General features: G+C 40.5%; 1 protein-coding gene across 1 annotated transcript in view; it reads right to left on the minus strand.

The window, feature by feature from the left end:
• Positions 1-18448, minus strand: part of CFAP47 (cilia and flagella associated protein 47) — a 610902-nt gene that overhangs the window by 259087 nt on the left and 333367 nt on the right. The window contains exon 46 of the mRNA XM_040336504.1: positions 4087-4283. Coding sequence (XP_040192438.1) covers positions 4087-4283 — 197 coding nt within the window. The remainder of the gene's footprint in view (positions 1-4086; positions 4284-18448) is intronic.

Below are 18448 nucleotides of genomic sequence, written 5' to 3' on the forward strand. Positions count from 1 at the left end.
TTTAAAGATAATCTGCTTTTAAACTGCTGAAAAAATTGATGTATAAACTAAAATATCATAGAAAGTCTAAGGAGAGATAAATTCCCCCTCTTTCTACAACTATGTACCAGCACAAGTGCACATGTTCAGACATGCAAAATACTCAAATTTTTACTTTCATTCACTTTTTACCAAGCGCTATAGTAAATTCGCAAATTAGAGTTTGGCTAAAAAGCATTTGTGAACTTGAAAATGTGTGTTAATATAGCCAAATGCAAATTTCAACCATTGAATATAATTGTACAATTGTTACTTCAAAAAAATAAAATAAAAATACATTTTGAGATGAAGTATTTATTTCTCTAAAATAAATTGAACTTGCTGGGTTGTAATCGCGGTCCGGTCCTGTCTCAGGTGCATCCAGGCTCACGGGTAGGCAGGAAAGTGTAGTTGTTCATCCTGTGGCCATCAGAAAGGCTGGCCAGAACCAGCGTAGAACACAGACGATGACGTCCCCGGAAGCGGAACCAGAGAGAGCACTGGGGGAAGGACAGTATGAGGCAAACCACTGAGAAACTGTCTTCCCCTTACAGAGCTGGCTTTCTCTGAGGACAGCTGCCGCCTACCATCCTCTTATCATCCTTATCCCTTTTTTAAAAGGTTGGTTATCACCACATATTAGAACATGGACTAAAGAACTGTGACTGGGTTTTTTAGATCTATCCTCTGTCCATATTTATTTTTATATATATATATATATATATATATATATATATATATATATATATATATATATATATATACTGTATATATATATATATTTTTATGCACTAGTCTTTTGCGCTGACAATTTATCTTATTGTTTTCCCTTTAACAAAGGGGACCCCCCGATCCCGGCCCCCCCTATGTGAATTGGTAACGGGGTACACTGTACCCCTATTATTTCACAAAAAAACTGTGTCAACAATGTTAAAAACCACAGTAGACAGCTTAAGACAAGACCTTTATTAAAAAAAAAGAAAAAAAATTCCAACAATGTAATCCATTCTCGAGCGATATTAAAAAAAAAGCTGACTCAATCGTGCCTCCATGGGAGGCACCCGCGGAATGCCGCTCTCCCATCGTCACATTGCGTCAGAGGGGGCAGGGTCACCCGTGCACGTGACAGGTGACCCCGCCCTCAGCTATAAAAGAGCTGTCACGGCGGGAAAGCGTCATTCCGCTGGTGCCTCCCATGGAGGCAGGATCAAGTCATCTTTTTTTTTTCTCTGTATTGCTTGAAAATGGATTACATTGTTGGAAAACATTTTCTTTTCTTTTTAATAAAGGATTTGTTCCAAGCTGTCTACTGTGGTTGACACTTTTTTTGTGAAATGGTAGGGGTACAATGTACCCCGTTACCAACCCACAGATTCTGATAAGCCCCCCGCCCGCAGACCCCCACAACCACTGGACAAGGGTTGTGAGGATGAGGCCCTTGTCCCCATCAACATGGGGACATCCTCCCCATGTTAAGGGCATGTGGCCTGGTACGGTTCAGGAGGGGGGGCGCTCTCTCGTCCCCCTCTTTTCCTGTGGCCTGCCAGGTTGCATGCTCGGATAAAGGTCTGGTATGGATTTTTGGGGGGAACCTCACACAGACCTGAAGGGTCTGGTATCAATTTTGAGGGGGACCCCTGCGCCATTTAAAAAAAAACTTGGTGCAGGGTTCCCCTTAATTTCCACACCAGACCTGAAGGGCCTGATATGGAATTTGGGGGAACCCCATAAGTTTTTTTCAATTACTTTACTTTTATCTGTATTGCTGGGACCGGATAATTCATTATAGCTGCGAGTAGTTTTAAATTACTTTATTTCCATTAGAAATATAATTTTGTGTTATAAACATGGGAAACATGCACCACTTTACAGGTATACTATAGACACCCCCTAGGTACGAAATTTAAAGGAATATTTCAATTTTATTGTTTCAGCATTATTTCACTTTGAGCATTATTAAAATCACTTCTCCAGGAAAAACATTGGTTTTTAAAACTTTTTTTGCATTGATACATGTTCCCTGGGGCAGGACCCAGGTCCCCTTTTTATGACAATAACTTGCATATTAACCTTTAAAATTAGCATTTTTGATTTCTCCCATAGACTTTTAAAGGGTGTTCTGTGGCTTTCGAATTTGCCACGAATACCCCAAATTGTTTGCTATTTGGCGAACGGGCAAACAGTCAATGTTCGAGTCGAACATAAAGCTCATCCCTAATGCCTAGATATAAAGGGCTAGTTCACATTTACCAAAAGACTGTCTATGCAGGTAAGGAACTTCTACAGCAAATAAACTGTGTAGCTTTGATGAAAGTTGAATAATGTCCTTGCTAAACATGTAGGCCTACTACATACCTCCCAAAGCCTGGCTAAAAAAAATATCCCAGAGATGGCACTCCCTGTCCTGTCTTGTTGCTAGAATGTTGGCCACCATAAAGTGGTTATACATAAACATAAAGAGGAAAGAAGGCCCCCTGAGCTTAAACCATAGCAAAACAGCCCCCAATGTACAGAAAAGACAAGAAGAAAATGTGCTTTTGGGACTTTTGTGAGTGTTGCTGAATGAAAAATATCCAACAAAGTATTCAAAAAGTACAAAATGTATTACAAAATAAATAAAAAATGCAATCTAATTAAATTTGTATAATAGTGTCAATATCCACAAATCAGACATGTAAATCAAATATATATTCAATTCATGAAGGCTTAAAGCTCGCTATGCATTTCATGGGGCAACACCCACTTATTCAGAAGACAACCTGGATAACACTGGGATGCTGTGGAGCAGCCCCTAAGCTACTCGTTCTTCACGATTCTCTTGTCACTTTATACCCAGGGGTTCTGATAATTTGGGCCCTCTTTTGGTACCTGGCCCCGGGTCCAACCACTACCTTCAGCCCTGGGTTGGAACCATTTCTGTGGATTCTGTTTAACAGTATTGAGATCCTGTCAATATTGTGTCAATATTTGTACTTGTTGACCTACAATGTTTTGCTTATCTCCCACTTTTTCAATGCTGGTTTTTACACACAAAAAGTCAAGCAAGGCTGTCTCCTGAAGAAGTGGATATTGCCCCATGAAATGTATAGAGAGATTTAAGCCTTTATGAATTGAAAATATATATTTCTGCAATCGTGGGTGATATGTTGGATTTACATGTCTGATTTGTGGATATTCACACCATTATCTAAATTGAATTATATTGTGAGTTTTATGTACTTTGCAATAAGTTTTATACGTTTTTAATACTTTGTTGGATATTTTTTATTCAGCACCACTCATAAAAGTCCCAAGGGCACATTTTCTCCTTGTCATTGTTATACATAAAACAACTCAGGTGTCACCCACAGTATAGTTCAAAATGCTGTATAATATTTGAGCCTGCCACACCTGAAGTTGACTAGAGACTCTACAGTGTTGTTTGCATTTTACAAATAATCATTTACAGTGTTGCCAAACACAGCACTGTGAGTGAAAAAAAGTTGTATGCAAAACGCTTACCCCACACAAAGATTTTAGGTGTTCAATGCACAAAATACTATGCAGAGTTCTGCAGATATACCATACACTTTCCATCAATCTAATGTTCACAGCATTTTAATATCACCTTTTCCAATTTGTATATATGGATTGGGTCTTAGGTAAACACTGCACCCTAAAAGGTGGTACACAAGACTACAAGTGATAAGCTTTTAAAGTGATACTTTTGCAGTTTTCTAAAACATTCATCATTGGAAGTACATTGTCTCCTGAAGTATAGTTATGCTCTAAAAAAGATGATCCAACCACAACTCCCAATTTATATTGTATGGTTAGAGTGGGTTGGAATGTTACATCAATAATACAAAGCTGGGATCTATTGCAAGGCATACCTTGTGTGTTCATTTTCACGTCCCTTGTAAAGTTTCTTAGCCTTGAAGCAAATGCCTGACATGCAGCAGAATTCATAGCTAAATATCAAACATTGTGATATGGAAAAACTGCATCAACCACAATATATTAAAACTCAGTTCTCAAGAAGGATACATTGTAAAAGCGTACATAATGAAGCCATGTGGTGTAACTTACTATTGGAATATCTTGTATCAGTGCTTCACCGGCTGAGGTAATAAATTCAAACTCTGTTTCTGAGCTGCTTGGATTGACGACACACTCGATCATATAAACTCGTACATCATGAAAGGAACGAAGCAAAATCTTGCAGGGATATCGGCCAGGTTTTTCAGGGACAAATTTCAGTGGGAATGAAACACCATTTTCTTTATCTAGAAAAAAAAAATTAAACAAATGAGGTATATTATTCATCCAGATTTAATACTTACTGCAAATATGGCATGAAATATGCACAATTTATCACACTTTCCCAGCATGATCCAGGTTATTCATACATCAAACAAAATGTAAACACTATGTGAGACACATTAGCATAGAAACTGCAATTCTTTTTAGATGTATACTCTTACTTTTAATTTTATTTGTATATCCAATGCAAATATATGTAAACGATTCATGGAAAGTGTATGGTATATCTACAGAACTCTGCAATTATATTTAATATAGATACTCAAACCTTACATTTGTATATCCTTAGATATGCAATAAGTGGATTTAGCCTTAAACCTGAAACCTACAGGCTAACATAAGAATGTTTTTGTTAAAGTAAACTCTTAATTAAATAATTGTAGTTTTGAATAGAGTGGGAAAGATTAAAGTTCGCCATACATGGATCTAATGTCAACTGGTTCAACATGAACCAGCCAAACTTTAATCCATCTATGGCTGTTCTCACAGCCCTGCTTGAAAATTTCCATTCGACCAGCGCTTGCAGGCAATCTACTGCAGCACTGATCAGTGTATTCTGATGGCAGGGGAAGTCCCACTGTCAGAATACAATAACACAACAGGGAGGATATCTGCAATCACAATGAATGTGTGGGTGGGGGGATTGAGTCAGTTTTTTCACTGAACCCACTAGCTGAAGTAAAAAATTACTCATGTATGGCCAGCTTTAGATCTTTTTGTCTCTTCAATTACACTTAGTGCATTCTGTAACCTGCAATTCTTTTTGTCCTGCATGTATTCATTTGAAATCATTATAAACTGGTTACATTGTCACATTTGGGCATTTAAATTTACATTGAGTAATCTTTTACACACTTCTAATTGTTCTTGTCTTTCAGCCTACAAATCCTGCCAAAGAGCAGGAGATGACAGATGGCAGAGAGAACCCCAAACTCCGGATTCTAGTAACAAATAAAAATTACCTTCCGGAAAACACACAAACTGTATGCATAATAAAGGTAATAGTAGGAGTCTAGAAATGTTTGCTTATGGAAAATGCACACACTGTAATGAATCTATCCTGACTTATAAAAAACTGCCAAACGTTCATCAGTCTGCCGATCTACAGTGGGATTCAAACAGCAGATCAGTTTTGACTTCTGTAAATACCTCTTATATATTTATAACAACTGATATACTACTATTATCAACAATTTTGCATTTTTATTCATGAAAATAGCCTTTTACGTTGAAAGCTCATTATACTATCCTGACATCTAGATTAATGCACACATTGTAAAATGAAGTAGAATTTATTATAATTCCTCTGAATTAACATGCAAACAAGTTTATCATACATCTTGCAGGATCACAACAAACTTAAAATATTCATGACCTTGAATAAAAGTCAGCTAAACAACTGCTTAGATTTTGGGAAAGACGTTAATATTTATTACATTTCAAAGTCACATTGTAACACTACATATTGTAACTCCTAATACATAGTGATGTATCTCAGAGGATTTAAATGTGTACTAATATTTAAAAATAGTAAACAACAGTTAAACTAGTAATGTTACTATGATGTTAGCTACTTTATGATCATTTGCTTGGAATGTTTTCAAATTGTACAGAGAGCTTTTACACCTCCCATAGCCCCTTGCAAAAAAAAACAGTAGGACCATGAAGTCTGAGGCCGAGTACTCACGGCAGGACATGTCCGATGAAAACGGTCTGCAGACCGTTTCCATCGGACATGTCTGGCCGGGGACTGCCCGGGGACTTCTGTTCGATGGCTATACACACCATCGAACAGAAGCCCGCGCGTAAACATTACGCGGGGCGTGTCCGCGGTGTCGCCGCGTCGATGACGCGGTGTCGCCGCGACAATGACGCGGCGACGTGGGCGGGCCGCCTTAAAAATGCTTCCACGCATGCGTCGAAGTCATTCGACGCATGCGAGGGATGCGGGCGGCAGGACATGTACGGTAGGTCTGTACAGACGACCGTACATGTCCGGGCGGACAGGTTTCCAGCGGACTGTTTTAAAACAAGTCCGGGAAACAGTTGTCCGCTGGAAACCTGTCTGATCCGTCCCAAAATGGTCCGCTCGGGCCAACACACGGCCAAACATGTCTGCTGAAACTGGTCTGCGGACCAGTTTCAGCAGACATGTTTGGTCGTGAGTACGGGGCCTGAGTATTGAGATAGAGATCCTTTGTTTTTATGCTGTCACTTTGATGTGGTACTGCAAGTGAAATCTTGCATTGGGTCCTGGATGGTTGAGATGGGGCTTTGTGATACTACAGTACATTAAAGTGGTTTTAAAACACCATATATACCAAGTGAAGTGACTAGCCTCAGATGATAAGCTCTAATGAGCAGGGCCCTCTGATTCCTCTTGTACTGAATTGTAATGTGACTGTAATGTCTGCTTTTATTTTGTTAAGCGCTGCGCAAACTGTTAGCGCTATATAAGACCTGTATAATGTATAATAATAATAATACACAGAGATGAAACAAGTTGTCCTACAGTTTATCTTCAGTCTTCTCTGTTCTACACCCCTTTAAAAGTGCAGATTTGTGAAAAAATCTTTATACATCTGTGAGGAGTGCAGAGGAGGGGGTGGAGAGCTGCAGTTACAGCTCTTATACACTGTGTGAGAGCTGACTGGATGAAAGAGACTCCTCCCATTCGCATAGGCAGAGGAACAAAGGGACATGAGCTGTATTGTGAATAGACAAGCTGTGTACTTATCTCCCAACAAATTTCATCTCATGTGTAGGGAAAACTTCTCAGAAGTGACTCATGCTGATAACAGAGGAATGAAGTACCAGAGAGAAATGACACTCAGAGCTTTTGCGAGAGAGATAAGTAAACACTGCAGATATATGTGCTTAGTTCAAATTTCATGACATGGGTTTACAACCATTTTAAAGAGACCTAAACAGAATAAAGCAATTCCAATAAAAATAACTAAATTGTTATTTTTATTAGAATAATCTTCTTTTGTTTGCATTTCTTTAATAGTAAAAACTAGTTAACAGTAAAAAAGGGACTTCATAAGGAAAAAGTATCACACCTGTGTATTTAATTTGATTTAATAATTTTGATATTTTTTTTGCACTGATCAGCATTTGTGAAGTAGTTTCAATGGGTTTTTGAAGACACTGCTGCTTGGAGATTATGCTGAGCACACCCTTAAAACACCACTGGCATCACAATCATGTCGTGTATGAGTATCAAAAGCATCAAAGGGAGAATACACGGGATGGTGTTCAGCAAGAGAAATGTTGAGATTTATTCCAGGATTGTTCACACTCAAGACTTAATTTTAACGAATCTTGAATACATCTGCTTTTTAATTTAGACCTTATCTTATGATGGGCTGTGCACATTATGTTAACATTTGGCATAAGGATTTCAGGATTTTTTTTTTTCTATAAAGATAATGGCTCAGAATAGAGGAAACAAAAGCTGTAACTGAGATATTTCTATTATATTTGTATCTTACAACCTTTTGTATATTCTTTTTGCCTGCTTTGACTTTTTTGTCTTGGATGAGCTATGTTTTTTCAATGTAATGCATAGCGTAACTGCACCTGTCTTAACACTCAGACCATGTATTTCAAACAAATTTATGTTGTCATCTTGCTACCTTGTCTTGATTTTTAGTTTGACCTTGGCTACCAGAGTTTACATTTTTTCTGAAGCTGCCAGGTGACTACTTTGTCTGATAAATCAAATATGTCACTCCAAGAGCCATATCTATGAAAATCATAACCAGCACAACAATCTTTATAAGCCCATTTTCCCCCAGCAATACTATTTCAAAAGCAGTCTCCACACAGGTACTCCTACCATTCTACATAAACAAAGCAGCATACAGATTGCTTTTGTTTCAAGTTGACACACATTCCGAGCAATAAATGGGTATTATATATATTAAGTGGATCTTCTGAGCTCATTGTGTTGCTAGGCTTCATATGATTCACATGAACTGCTATTTTAGTACCACCCTTGTGAACATCTATTCATTTAAAAGGACCCAGTTCCACCTTGATGTGTTCTGTCTTATTCTCATATTACTTTTCATGACCATGCAACCTTGCTAAAATTAGCAAAAATTAATTCACTGCGGCATCGCTGGCTGATGATTGGCCAAGCATGCACTATGACCCGCATGCTTGACCAATCACAGCTTGCAAAAAACGAAGAGCCATAATTGGCCAAAGCCAGGGTGGCTTTGGCCAATTATGGCTCAGGGGGTTTAGTACACGCCCCACACTATAAAAGGCCGCCTGCAGGTCGGCCTTGTGTAGTGTGTTGCGGTGGTTAAGAGAGGACAGAGAGAGTGTCATTTTTTGCAGGTAGATAGAGCAGGCAGGCTAGTCAGTTAATGTTACAGTGTGTAGAGGATATATATACATCCCAGGTGTTGTACATATATTTATACACTATATAGTTTAGCTAGATCAGTTATTCCTAATTTACTGTCAGGCAGGTGATTGTGCTAGATGCAGTATTCTTACGTGGTTTATTGCCTGTGTCCTCTGTAGTTTGCACCTAAAGCTACTTGGTGTGTACTGGCCGTGTGCTCTGTAGTTTGCACCTAAAGATTCAGGAGCAGTGATTTTAATGATGCTTAAATTAAAAAAAAAATCCTTTAAATATTGTACCTGCTGGGTGTCTATAGTATGCCTGTGAAAACGTCTTTGAGAACCCGGGTCTTGCCCGAGGGAACATGTATCAATGGAAAAAAAGTTTTAAAAAACTTTAATTTTTTCAGGAGTCCTGAAAAAAACGTCCGTTTTTAAAACTTTTTTTCCATTGATACATGTTTCCTGGGCAAGACCCGGGTTCTCAAAGACATTTTACGACAATAACTTGCATATTAGGCTTTAAAATGAGCACTTTTGAATTCGAACGTTCGAGTCCCATAGACGTCAATGGGGTTCTAAATGTTCGTGCAAACGTTGGTCCGTTCGAAGGTTCTGGTGCGAACCGAACGGGGGGGTGTTTGGCTCATCCCTAGCCCTGACTACTTCTGCAGTGTTTCTTGGCTACAGTCTAATTAGCCTTGCAAAAATCAACCTTCCCCAATTGGCATGAGTGGGTCACACTTTTTACATTGAAACTGTGTTTTTATAATGCATTTCTGCTGACATATCTGAGCATAAAAAAAATTACTATGCCACAACAAATGCATAAAAAATTTGCAAAATATACCATGTACCAATGTAATGACAACATTATACACCTCATTTTGCCATATAGAGTGAGCATAGATAATTCACTGCACCTCATATGTTTTTAAAAGTGTATTGTTATAAGGGCCACCATCGGGGGGGCAGCTGATACACATGTAAGGGGCCCAGTCGGACTATGATAGGCAGGAACAGGTGAGGGGGAGCCATGCTGTGTCATTGAGCTTAGACATCAAGCTCTTTACTACCACCTCTGGCTACTATGTGCATGTGTACCCCTCGTGTGTTGTTGCCTGTACTGTGTTATGTAGTGTGAATGACTGCAACTTCTCTGTGTGTCAGCAACATGTCAGCTTTGTGGAAACAAGAGCTGGAACTAGGTAGGAAGATCTCATTTACAAGTAGGGGCTGTGAAGGAAAGGGAGGGGGCTGTTTGTGTACAGGAAGGGGCCAGAGCTTTGTGTGTTTACAGACTTGTGTATGTGGGAAGCTGACATATATACAGGTGTGGGGGGCTGACATATATACAGGTGTGAGGGGCTAACATATATACAGGTGTGAGGGGCTGACTTATATACAGGTGTGAGGGCGGCTGACATATATACTGGTGTGAGGGGGGATGACATATATACAGGTGTGAGGGGCTGACATATATACAGGTGTGAGGGGACTGACATATATACAAGTGTGAGAAGCTGACATATATACAGGTGTGAAGAGGTGTCACCTGGGAGTAGGTGTGTTAAATTTGGTGGTATTGCTCTCACTCTGTCATACTGGTCACTGGAAGTTCAACATAGCATTTCATTGAAAAGAACTCTCTGAGGATCTGAAAAAACAAATTGTTGCTCTACATAAAGATGGCCTAGGCTATAAGACGATTTCCAAGACCCTGAAACTGAGCTGCAGCACAGTGGCAAAGACCATACAGCAGTTTAACAGGACAGATTCCACTCAGAACAGGCCTCGCCATGGTTGACCAAAGATGTTGAGTGCACGTGCTCAGAGTCATATCCAGAGGTTGTCTTTGGGAAATAGACATATGAGTGCTGCCAGCATTTCTGCAGAGGTGAGAGGGGTGGGAGGTCAGCATGTCAGTGCTCAGACCATACTGCATCAAAATTGGTCTATATGGCTGCTGTCCCAGAAGGAAGCCTCTTCTAAAGATGATGCACAAGAAAGCCTGCAGACAGTTTGCTGAAGACAAGCAGACTAAGGACATGGATCACTGGAAACATGTCCTGTGGTCAGATGAGACCAATATATACTTATTTGGTTAAAATGGTGACAAGCATGTGTGGTGGCAATCAGGTGAGGAGTACAAAGACAAGTGTGTCTTGCCTACAGTGAAGCATGGTGGTGGGAGTGTCATTTTCTGTGGCTGCATGAGTGCTCCCAGCACTTGGGAGCTACAGTTCATTGAGGGAACCATGAATGTGAACATGTACTGTGACAAACTGAAGCAAAGCATGATCCCCTCCCTTTGGAGACTGGGCCGCAGGGCAGTATTCCAACATGATAACGACCCCAAACACACCTCTGACCACTGCTTTGCTAAAGAAGCTGAGGGTAAAGGTGATGGACTGGCCAAGCATGTCTCCAGACCTAAACCCTATTGAGCATCTGTGGGGCATCCTCAAATTGAAGGTGGAGGAGCGCAAGGTCTCTAACATCCACCAGCTCTGTGATGTCATCATGGAGGAGTGGAAGAGGACTCTAGTGGCAACCTGTGAAGCTCTAGTGAACTCCATGCCCAAGAGGGTTAAGAAAGTTCTGGAAACTAATGGTGGTCACGCAAAGTATTGATACTTTGGGCCCAATTTGGACATTTTCACTTAGGTGTGTACTCACTTTTGTTGCCAGTGGCTTAGACATGAATGGCTGTGTGTTGAGTTATTTTGAGGGAACAACAAATGTACACAGTTATACAAGCTGTACACCAACTACTTTACATTGTAGCAAAGTGTAATTTCTTCAGTGCTGTCACATGAAAAGGTATAATAAAATATTCACAAATATGTGAGGGGTGTACTAATTTTTGTGAGATACTGTATATACAGGTGTGAGGGGGGGGCTGACATATATACTGGATTGAGGGGGGCTGAGTGCGTACAGGTGTAAAGGGGGCTGGGTGCGTACAGGTGGGGTGGCCGGTATGCAGATTGAGTGGGATGGCTCGTGGGCAGGCCCTGGGAAATATCGGGGGGCCCAGACTTAAAGCTGTGTAAGGGGCCCAAAAATTTCTGATGGCTGCCCTGATTGTAACAGAACTAGGGCTGTTACTGATTACAATTTGTGTGTTCGATTAATCGATTATTTTTTTAATCGATTAATCGACCAATTTCAATTAATTATAACACACATACAGATCCAACTATTTTTAGCTGATCTCCTTGCAGGCTGATTCCCAGTGCAGCTACCAACCACTGGAAAAATGGATAGCAGGATACAAAAAACACAAAGGTAACACTCGATGGGAATAACATTAAAACAAAATAAATATTGCACTGGTGATAAAATCGATGTAGATACATAAACTGTAAAAATGGTGCGAGTAATACAAACGGTAGCAAAAGCAGTCATAAAAACATCTAAGCAGCTAAGTATTATACTGGTATAAAAATGTGTACAACGATATCACTGCTGAATCCAGATGAGGAGGGGTTAACATTAGTCCGTCGGCATGTAGATGCCCCCCTGAAGGGAACTATCACAACTCCCAGTGGATGGCTGTAGAATCCCAGGTTGATAGAGGGAAGTGATAGAGGGAAGTGTAACAGCACTTGCGTGTGGCAGATAGTAAGATCCCGCTGGCATGCAGATATGAAGGCACAGCAAAGGAGCCCTTCAGATGGACACGGCAAGCCCCGCCGGTGTCTGTGACATCACCGGATATCTGACTGAACTCCCTAAAGGTCCGGAAGCTGGCGGAGAGGTGAGTACCAATCAAAAGAATTTTGATCGATCAAAAAAATGTAAGATTAATCGAGGAATTAATAGTTAATTTCCACAGCCCTAAACAGAACCAAATAAAAAAAAAAAGTTATTCAGCTACATCTTAATCTAGGCACTGATAAAAATGCAGGGTAAAGTCAGCAGGTTAGGAAGATTAATGTAGTGTGTTGCCAAGTACAAGTTTCCCTTGGAGGTTGCAGATGTATTCTGCTACCTGCACTATGCATGTCCTGGAAAATTGTTCATTTGCGTGAAATCCTAATAAATTCTGTTAGATGTATAGACTCTGCCTACATACAAGCTGGATCAAAAGAAATACAATTTAAATTACATCTCACCCACACTCAGGAACAAGACCATACACTGACAGCACAGTGTTAAACCTACCCACATACCTGTATATCTTCTCAGAAATAGACAAAGTAATATAAGGTAACTAAGAAAGAAGTATCACATGTTTGTTGTCACTGAAACCTCACACTATGCCATTAAATACATGGCAACAGAAAAAAAACAGAAAAAAAAACAGAACTGTGCCTTTTTTTTAAAGCAGGGGTTCACCCTATAAAAAAAAAAAATGTTTTCTTCTAGCATAAAATTTGGCATAGTAGCGCGAGCTACAGTATTTTTTTATCCCCGTACTCACAGTGTAATCGTACATAGAAGATTCCGACTGCCCACGGGGAATGGGCGTTCCAATCCAGACGGAAGGTGATTGACGGCCGGCTCTGGCGCGTCACGCTTCTCCGGAAATAGCCGAAATAGGCTTGGCTCTTCACGGCACCTGCGCATAGTCTGTGCGCAGGCGCCGTGAAGAGCCGAGACCTACTCCGACTGTCTTCGGGGAGCGTGACGTGCCAGAGCCGGCCGTCAATCACCCTCCCTCTTGAAAGGAACGCCCATTCCCCGCGGGCAGTCGGAATCTTCTATGTACGATTACACAGTGAGTACGGGGATAAAAAAATTAAGACAGGCATACTGTAGCTCGCGCTGCTATGCCGAATTTTATGCTAAAAAGTTGTTCTGCAGGGTGAAACACCGCTTTAAATGCAGCACACCACAAGGAATGTGTGTTGTGGCTCCCTGTATGGTAAGTCTGTTGGCATCTATTGTACTTGTGCATTGAGATGACATTCTAAATGAATTTCACTGCACATTGAGCTGTGTAACTGTTGTATTAAAAATGCACATTACTGTAACACTTGAGTTTAAAGCGGATGTGCCACTAAAAAAATATATTAAAAGCCAGCAGCTACAAATACTGCAGCTGCTGACTTTTAATATGAGGACACTTACCTGTCCTGGAGTCCAGCGCCGATCGCAGCAGATCACGAGCGATCGCTCGTCACCCTGCTGCTCCCTCCTCCATCCATGGTGAGGGAACCAGGAAGTGAAGCGCTCCGGCTTCACTGCCCGGTTCCCTACGGCGCATTCGCGAATCGCGCTGCGGCCGCCGATTGGCTCCCGCTGTGTGCTGGGAGCCGAGTGTTCCCAGCATACAATGGGGGACGGACGGGAAGTAAGGAAAAAACCCGTCTTTTGCCCGTATCGTGTGGCCGGAAGTGGGTGCAGATACCTGTCTGTAGACAAGTATCTGCACCCCCTCCCCCCTGAAAGGTGTCAAATGTGACACCGGAGGGGGGGAGGGTGCCGATCAGCGCGACTTCACTTTAGAGTGGAGATCCGCTTTAAAAGAGGCCTAAAGGCTAACTATACTTTCAAATAATTTTAACTAAATGATTTACTCCCCATGCTAGCTAAACGTCCTTACATTTACCTTCATCAGACTATGGGGTTGTTTTACTAAAGCCAAATAGACTGTGCAATAAGCAAAGTGTATTTGCACTCTGCAAGTGCAGTTGCTTCAGAGCTGAGTAAATGAGCAGAAGCTATGCTAGTTTCCATTATCCAATCACGTGCAAGCAAAAATGCATATTTTTTTTTATTTTCCTTGAACGTGATTGGGTATTCTTTGTAAAGTGAAGCCTTGCCTCATTTACTAATTTCTGGAGCAACTGCACTTGTAGAGTCTTTTTGCCTTTAGTAAATCAACCCCAATGCAGTCCAGGAGCCTACACCATATTAGGTGGTTCTTAGTAAGAGAAGCATACTTCCAGGATTACAGATGGACAGCTTTTGTATTCAAATCTATGAAGAACGGCTGGCACTCTGTACAATGACATGGCATCTCTCTGCTACCTAACTGGACTCTGAACCTCAGTGTCTTCCAGAACCCGTGACACTGCAACCCAACACCCAGGATACCACCGGCCAGCTCCTTCCCTGCTACTCAGACATCCTACCCCTGAGCCTGAACCTCCCTGCCTCCCAGCACCCCCAAGATTGAATTCCAACACTACAGATACTGCCACCTAGCAAATCTACTACTGCATACTCCACCACTGCGCCCCCATGTCACCATTGCAGGGACATGTGGAGAAAGAGAGAGGTCAAGCCTGGAATTTTGGGACTCCCTTCCACTCTCTGTTCGGCTGTGCCAACTTCCTCCTCCCTATGGTGACATCACCTTATCCCCAGTGCAGCATGTGGAAGCCAGTTAGTCCTCTGGGGATGCTGTGCACATTGTGTATGTTGCTGGGCTGGGCTGGGATGAAGATGGAAGTCAAACACTCAGAAGGCCACCACCTTCATTAATATGGAAGCACAGCAGCCATATTCTAGAAGCCTAATTTCCAAATGTATTCTTTATTTATTTTACCTTCAAAGTAAGTGTTTTATTGAAAAACAAAACCACTATTTATACTTCCTTTATTTGAAACTACTAAACGTTTTATATTATTATTTGTATTAATTAATTAGTTCATGTAATCTTTATATCAGGCTTGAACTAAGGAGGAAACGTAAACTCCAAGTTATTTAATTCTGGGTATATTGTCCCCTTCCTCTACCAACAATGTAGGCTGTTTGTCAGTTTCACAATTCTATTGCAGCCATTTTGTTGACACAGACTTCTGCTGAAGGGACATAGCTATTTTACTGTTTTGATCTATTTGGAGATGTTTGCACTAGTAACATATTACATCGGGTGCCATTAAACACAAAACCAAAAATGCAATATGTTGCAGCTTACCAAACATTATATGTGCTATTCATTTTCTACATGATAAATGGGGTTTGGGCTTTAATACTGCTTCAGCATGCCCCTTCAGAATCTTCAGGTTTTATCATGTCTAACCAGGTTTAGCTATCTGTGGAAATTGGCCTTGAGTGGGAGCAACCATTTTCAGACAGATAGGGCACAACTTCTACTCAGCACAACAACTGAAAAACAAATACTAAGTGCCAGTGACAGGAGCGACCAAGTCAAAGAAAACATCTACATCAGATATGTAGAAGCCAACCGTTGAACTTTTTGCTAGACCTGGATTTTTAGAAAATTCTGGCTAAGTTTGTTGCCACAATAATAGCCAGGTTTGTGTGTGGTGATCGTATTACAGGTAGGGCCATATCCTATCATTAAAAATATATATTTTTTTAACTAAGCTGCATCAATTACCTCCACCTCATCCCCACAATCCATATTTTTTTTTTTTTGTAACTGAGCCATAGTATATCAACTCTTACTTAGATGCATGTCTGATAAAAAAATAAAGCCTTATCTTTTTCTTTCTAAAGTGTATATAATTCATGCCCCAAGATCAGTCATTTGCAGAGAAATCACTGACATTATACAATTTAGGCTTTACATAACAGCAGAGAATGTCTTTAAAGAGCAATTTCTGGAATACAGTTTTGCCTGCCGCTTTCCAACTTAGAAACTACATGCAATATACTAAATCAATTCTAAAAAAAATTCTCAGCAATAATGAATACAAATCAGATTTCAAGCTAACATTTGACAACAATTTTTTAATAAGCCTTTTGAGTTTAATTCTACTGTTATTTCTTAAATACTGTATAAGTAAATCTGTCATAAGAGTACAGGGATCCTGCTCCTAGGGCTTTATCTGGTTGCTATTTTTTTTCTTGGAATAGCTGTGGATCCTGCTCCAATGAATTTTTCTGGGTGCTATTATTTTTTTTGGAACATCTGTGAATAGATTCCAGTCTGTTGATCAGTGGAACTCTCCTTCTAAGTTTCAAGTTTCAAGTCACATTAGCACCTTCCAGTTACAGTGAGAATCCCAGTACGCTGCAACAGGGATAATGTTGTATGGGAAGTATGGATATTTGACAGGTCAGACAATCCTTGAGTAATTCAGTCTAATAAGCAGTGCTATCTAGATCGCCAATACTAGGGGAGTGGAATTCTTGAAGGTTCCCTGGGTGTAAATAAACCAGCAAGCAACAGGTGCCTGCTCTGGCCCAGCAGCCCATGTGCTTGGGGTTGGATTTTGCGGTAGAGAAGGAGCAAAAATGAGAATCTCCATTGGACTAAACCTTCTTTTAGAACACGGTGCTAAACATAAACAGAAAACTATGCTGTGGGGATCTGCTACTTCATTAAGGCTGTGTGATGACTGGCTGGTAAATTGTGAACTTCCCTAGAATCCAAGCATTTTTCTATCGACATGGATCTTTCTTTGCCATCCACTTTATCTATACTAGGAGAGAGTATTTGGGGGCAAACTGGGAAGGGGGCTAGCCACTACAGGTCCTTTGTCCTACCTGCAAGCAAATTTTCCTTTCCTTGCAATGAAGGTAATACTGAAGACTCATGAAATTTACCGTTCCACTATTTGTTAGAGGGTTCCATATTTTAATTTCCAAAGTGTCTCGGATATCTTGGATAACTGATACTTATATGACTGCTGTTTGACCCATTACTGTAAGCTTGAACTTATGTCAGATCACAGCATTTTACAGAGAGCGCAGAGTCAATCACATCAGACCCAGTCCCCTGGAAGAGCTTAAAATTGAATGTATCTGGCACATTAGTGCACCCAATAATGGCAGTTTATGGAAAGCCAATTACCATTTAGTATGTTTTTGAGTAGCAGGTAGAAACTAGAGAATCCAAAAGGAAACCCATACAGAAGCAGGGAAAATGTATTAAATTTGTACAGATGGCATGTCAGGTGGAATTCAAGCTCAGGATCCAGAAAGACAAAGCAAGGGTGATTAGCAGGATGTCAGCATAAAGAGACATCCATTTGGTTGATTTAACCCTCATAACTTAGCCAGACACATAAAGTTATCATTAAAAGATGCTATGTTTTTTAAGGATATACCAAATCAGGGTGTTGATCTAGAACTTAGAAGCCATGCTGTATCTGTCTGAAGTTAGCAAAGAGCTGGGATTACCCTTAGTCTGGCCTCCAGCATCAGAGTAAATGTCTGTTAAGTGAAAGAAGACTGCAGTTCAAGAGTCAATTCCTAATTAACTCTGTAGAGGTTTGCTCCTGTAGTTCCAGCTTGAACTCCAGGAAAAATTGAAAAGACAGAGAGTCCTCATCCAAGAAGTTAGCAAACATCTAACTCCAGGAAGACAGGATGTTTTCTGGTCTTTTTGAGATCATGCCCCCTGTACATATCTTATGAGTACCTCTTTCGACATGCATGTACAGCTTTGGTCTTGGACACTTGGTTCCTCAGGACAATTACTTTAGACCCTCTTTAGACAATCAGTCACCTTCAAACCCCTGATGGTGCCAGAAAGAATTCCTTGCTCTGACAAAGAGACAAATTCTGCTAACAATGTCAAATCTTTCTGTCTCAGAGGCCACCAATTCCAATTCCAGCAGATGAGTTTTTAAGATGGGTACTATTGTTGCCCAGTAGGTTGCTATTTCAACCTTCCCAGCAGTGTCTTTTTTTGGACATACCTACATTTTCTTCATGGGTCAAAACATTATTCAGATTACATGTCTGCTGGTTGCAATCTCAATCTACTCCTTCTCAAGACAGATATCCTTTTCAAAAACACAGAGGTTGACTGGCTATTATTTAAAAAAGTATCACATGACACCTACACAAATGCTTGTGTATCTGGGAGCCTAATTCATCATGGTTTAGATTACATACT

The sequence above is a fragment of the Rana temporaria genome, chromosome 2, assembly GCF_905171775.1.
Source record: "Rana temporaria chromosome 2, aRanTem1.1, whole genome shotgun sequence".
NCBI lineage: Eukaryota > Metazoa > Chordata > Amphibia > Anura > Ranidae > Rana > Rana temporaria.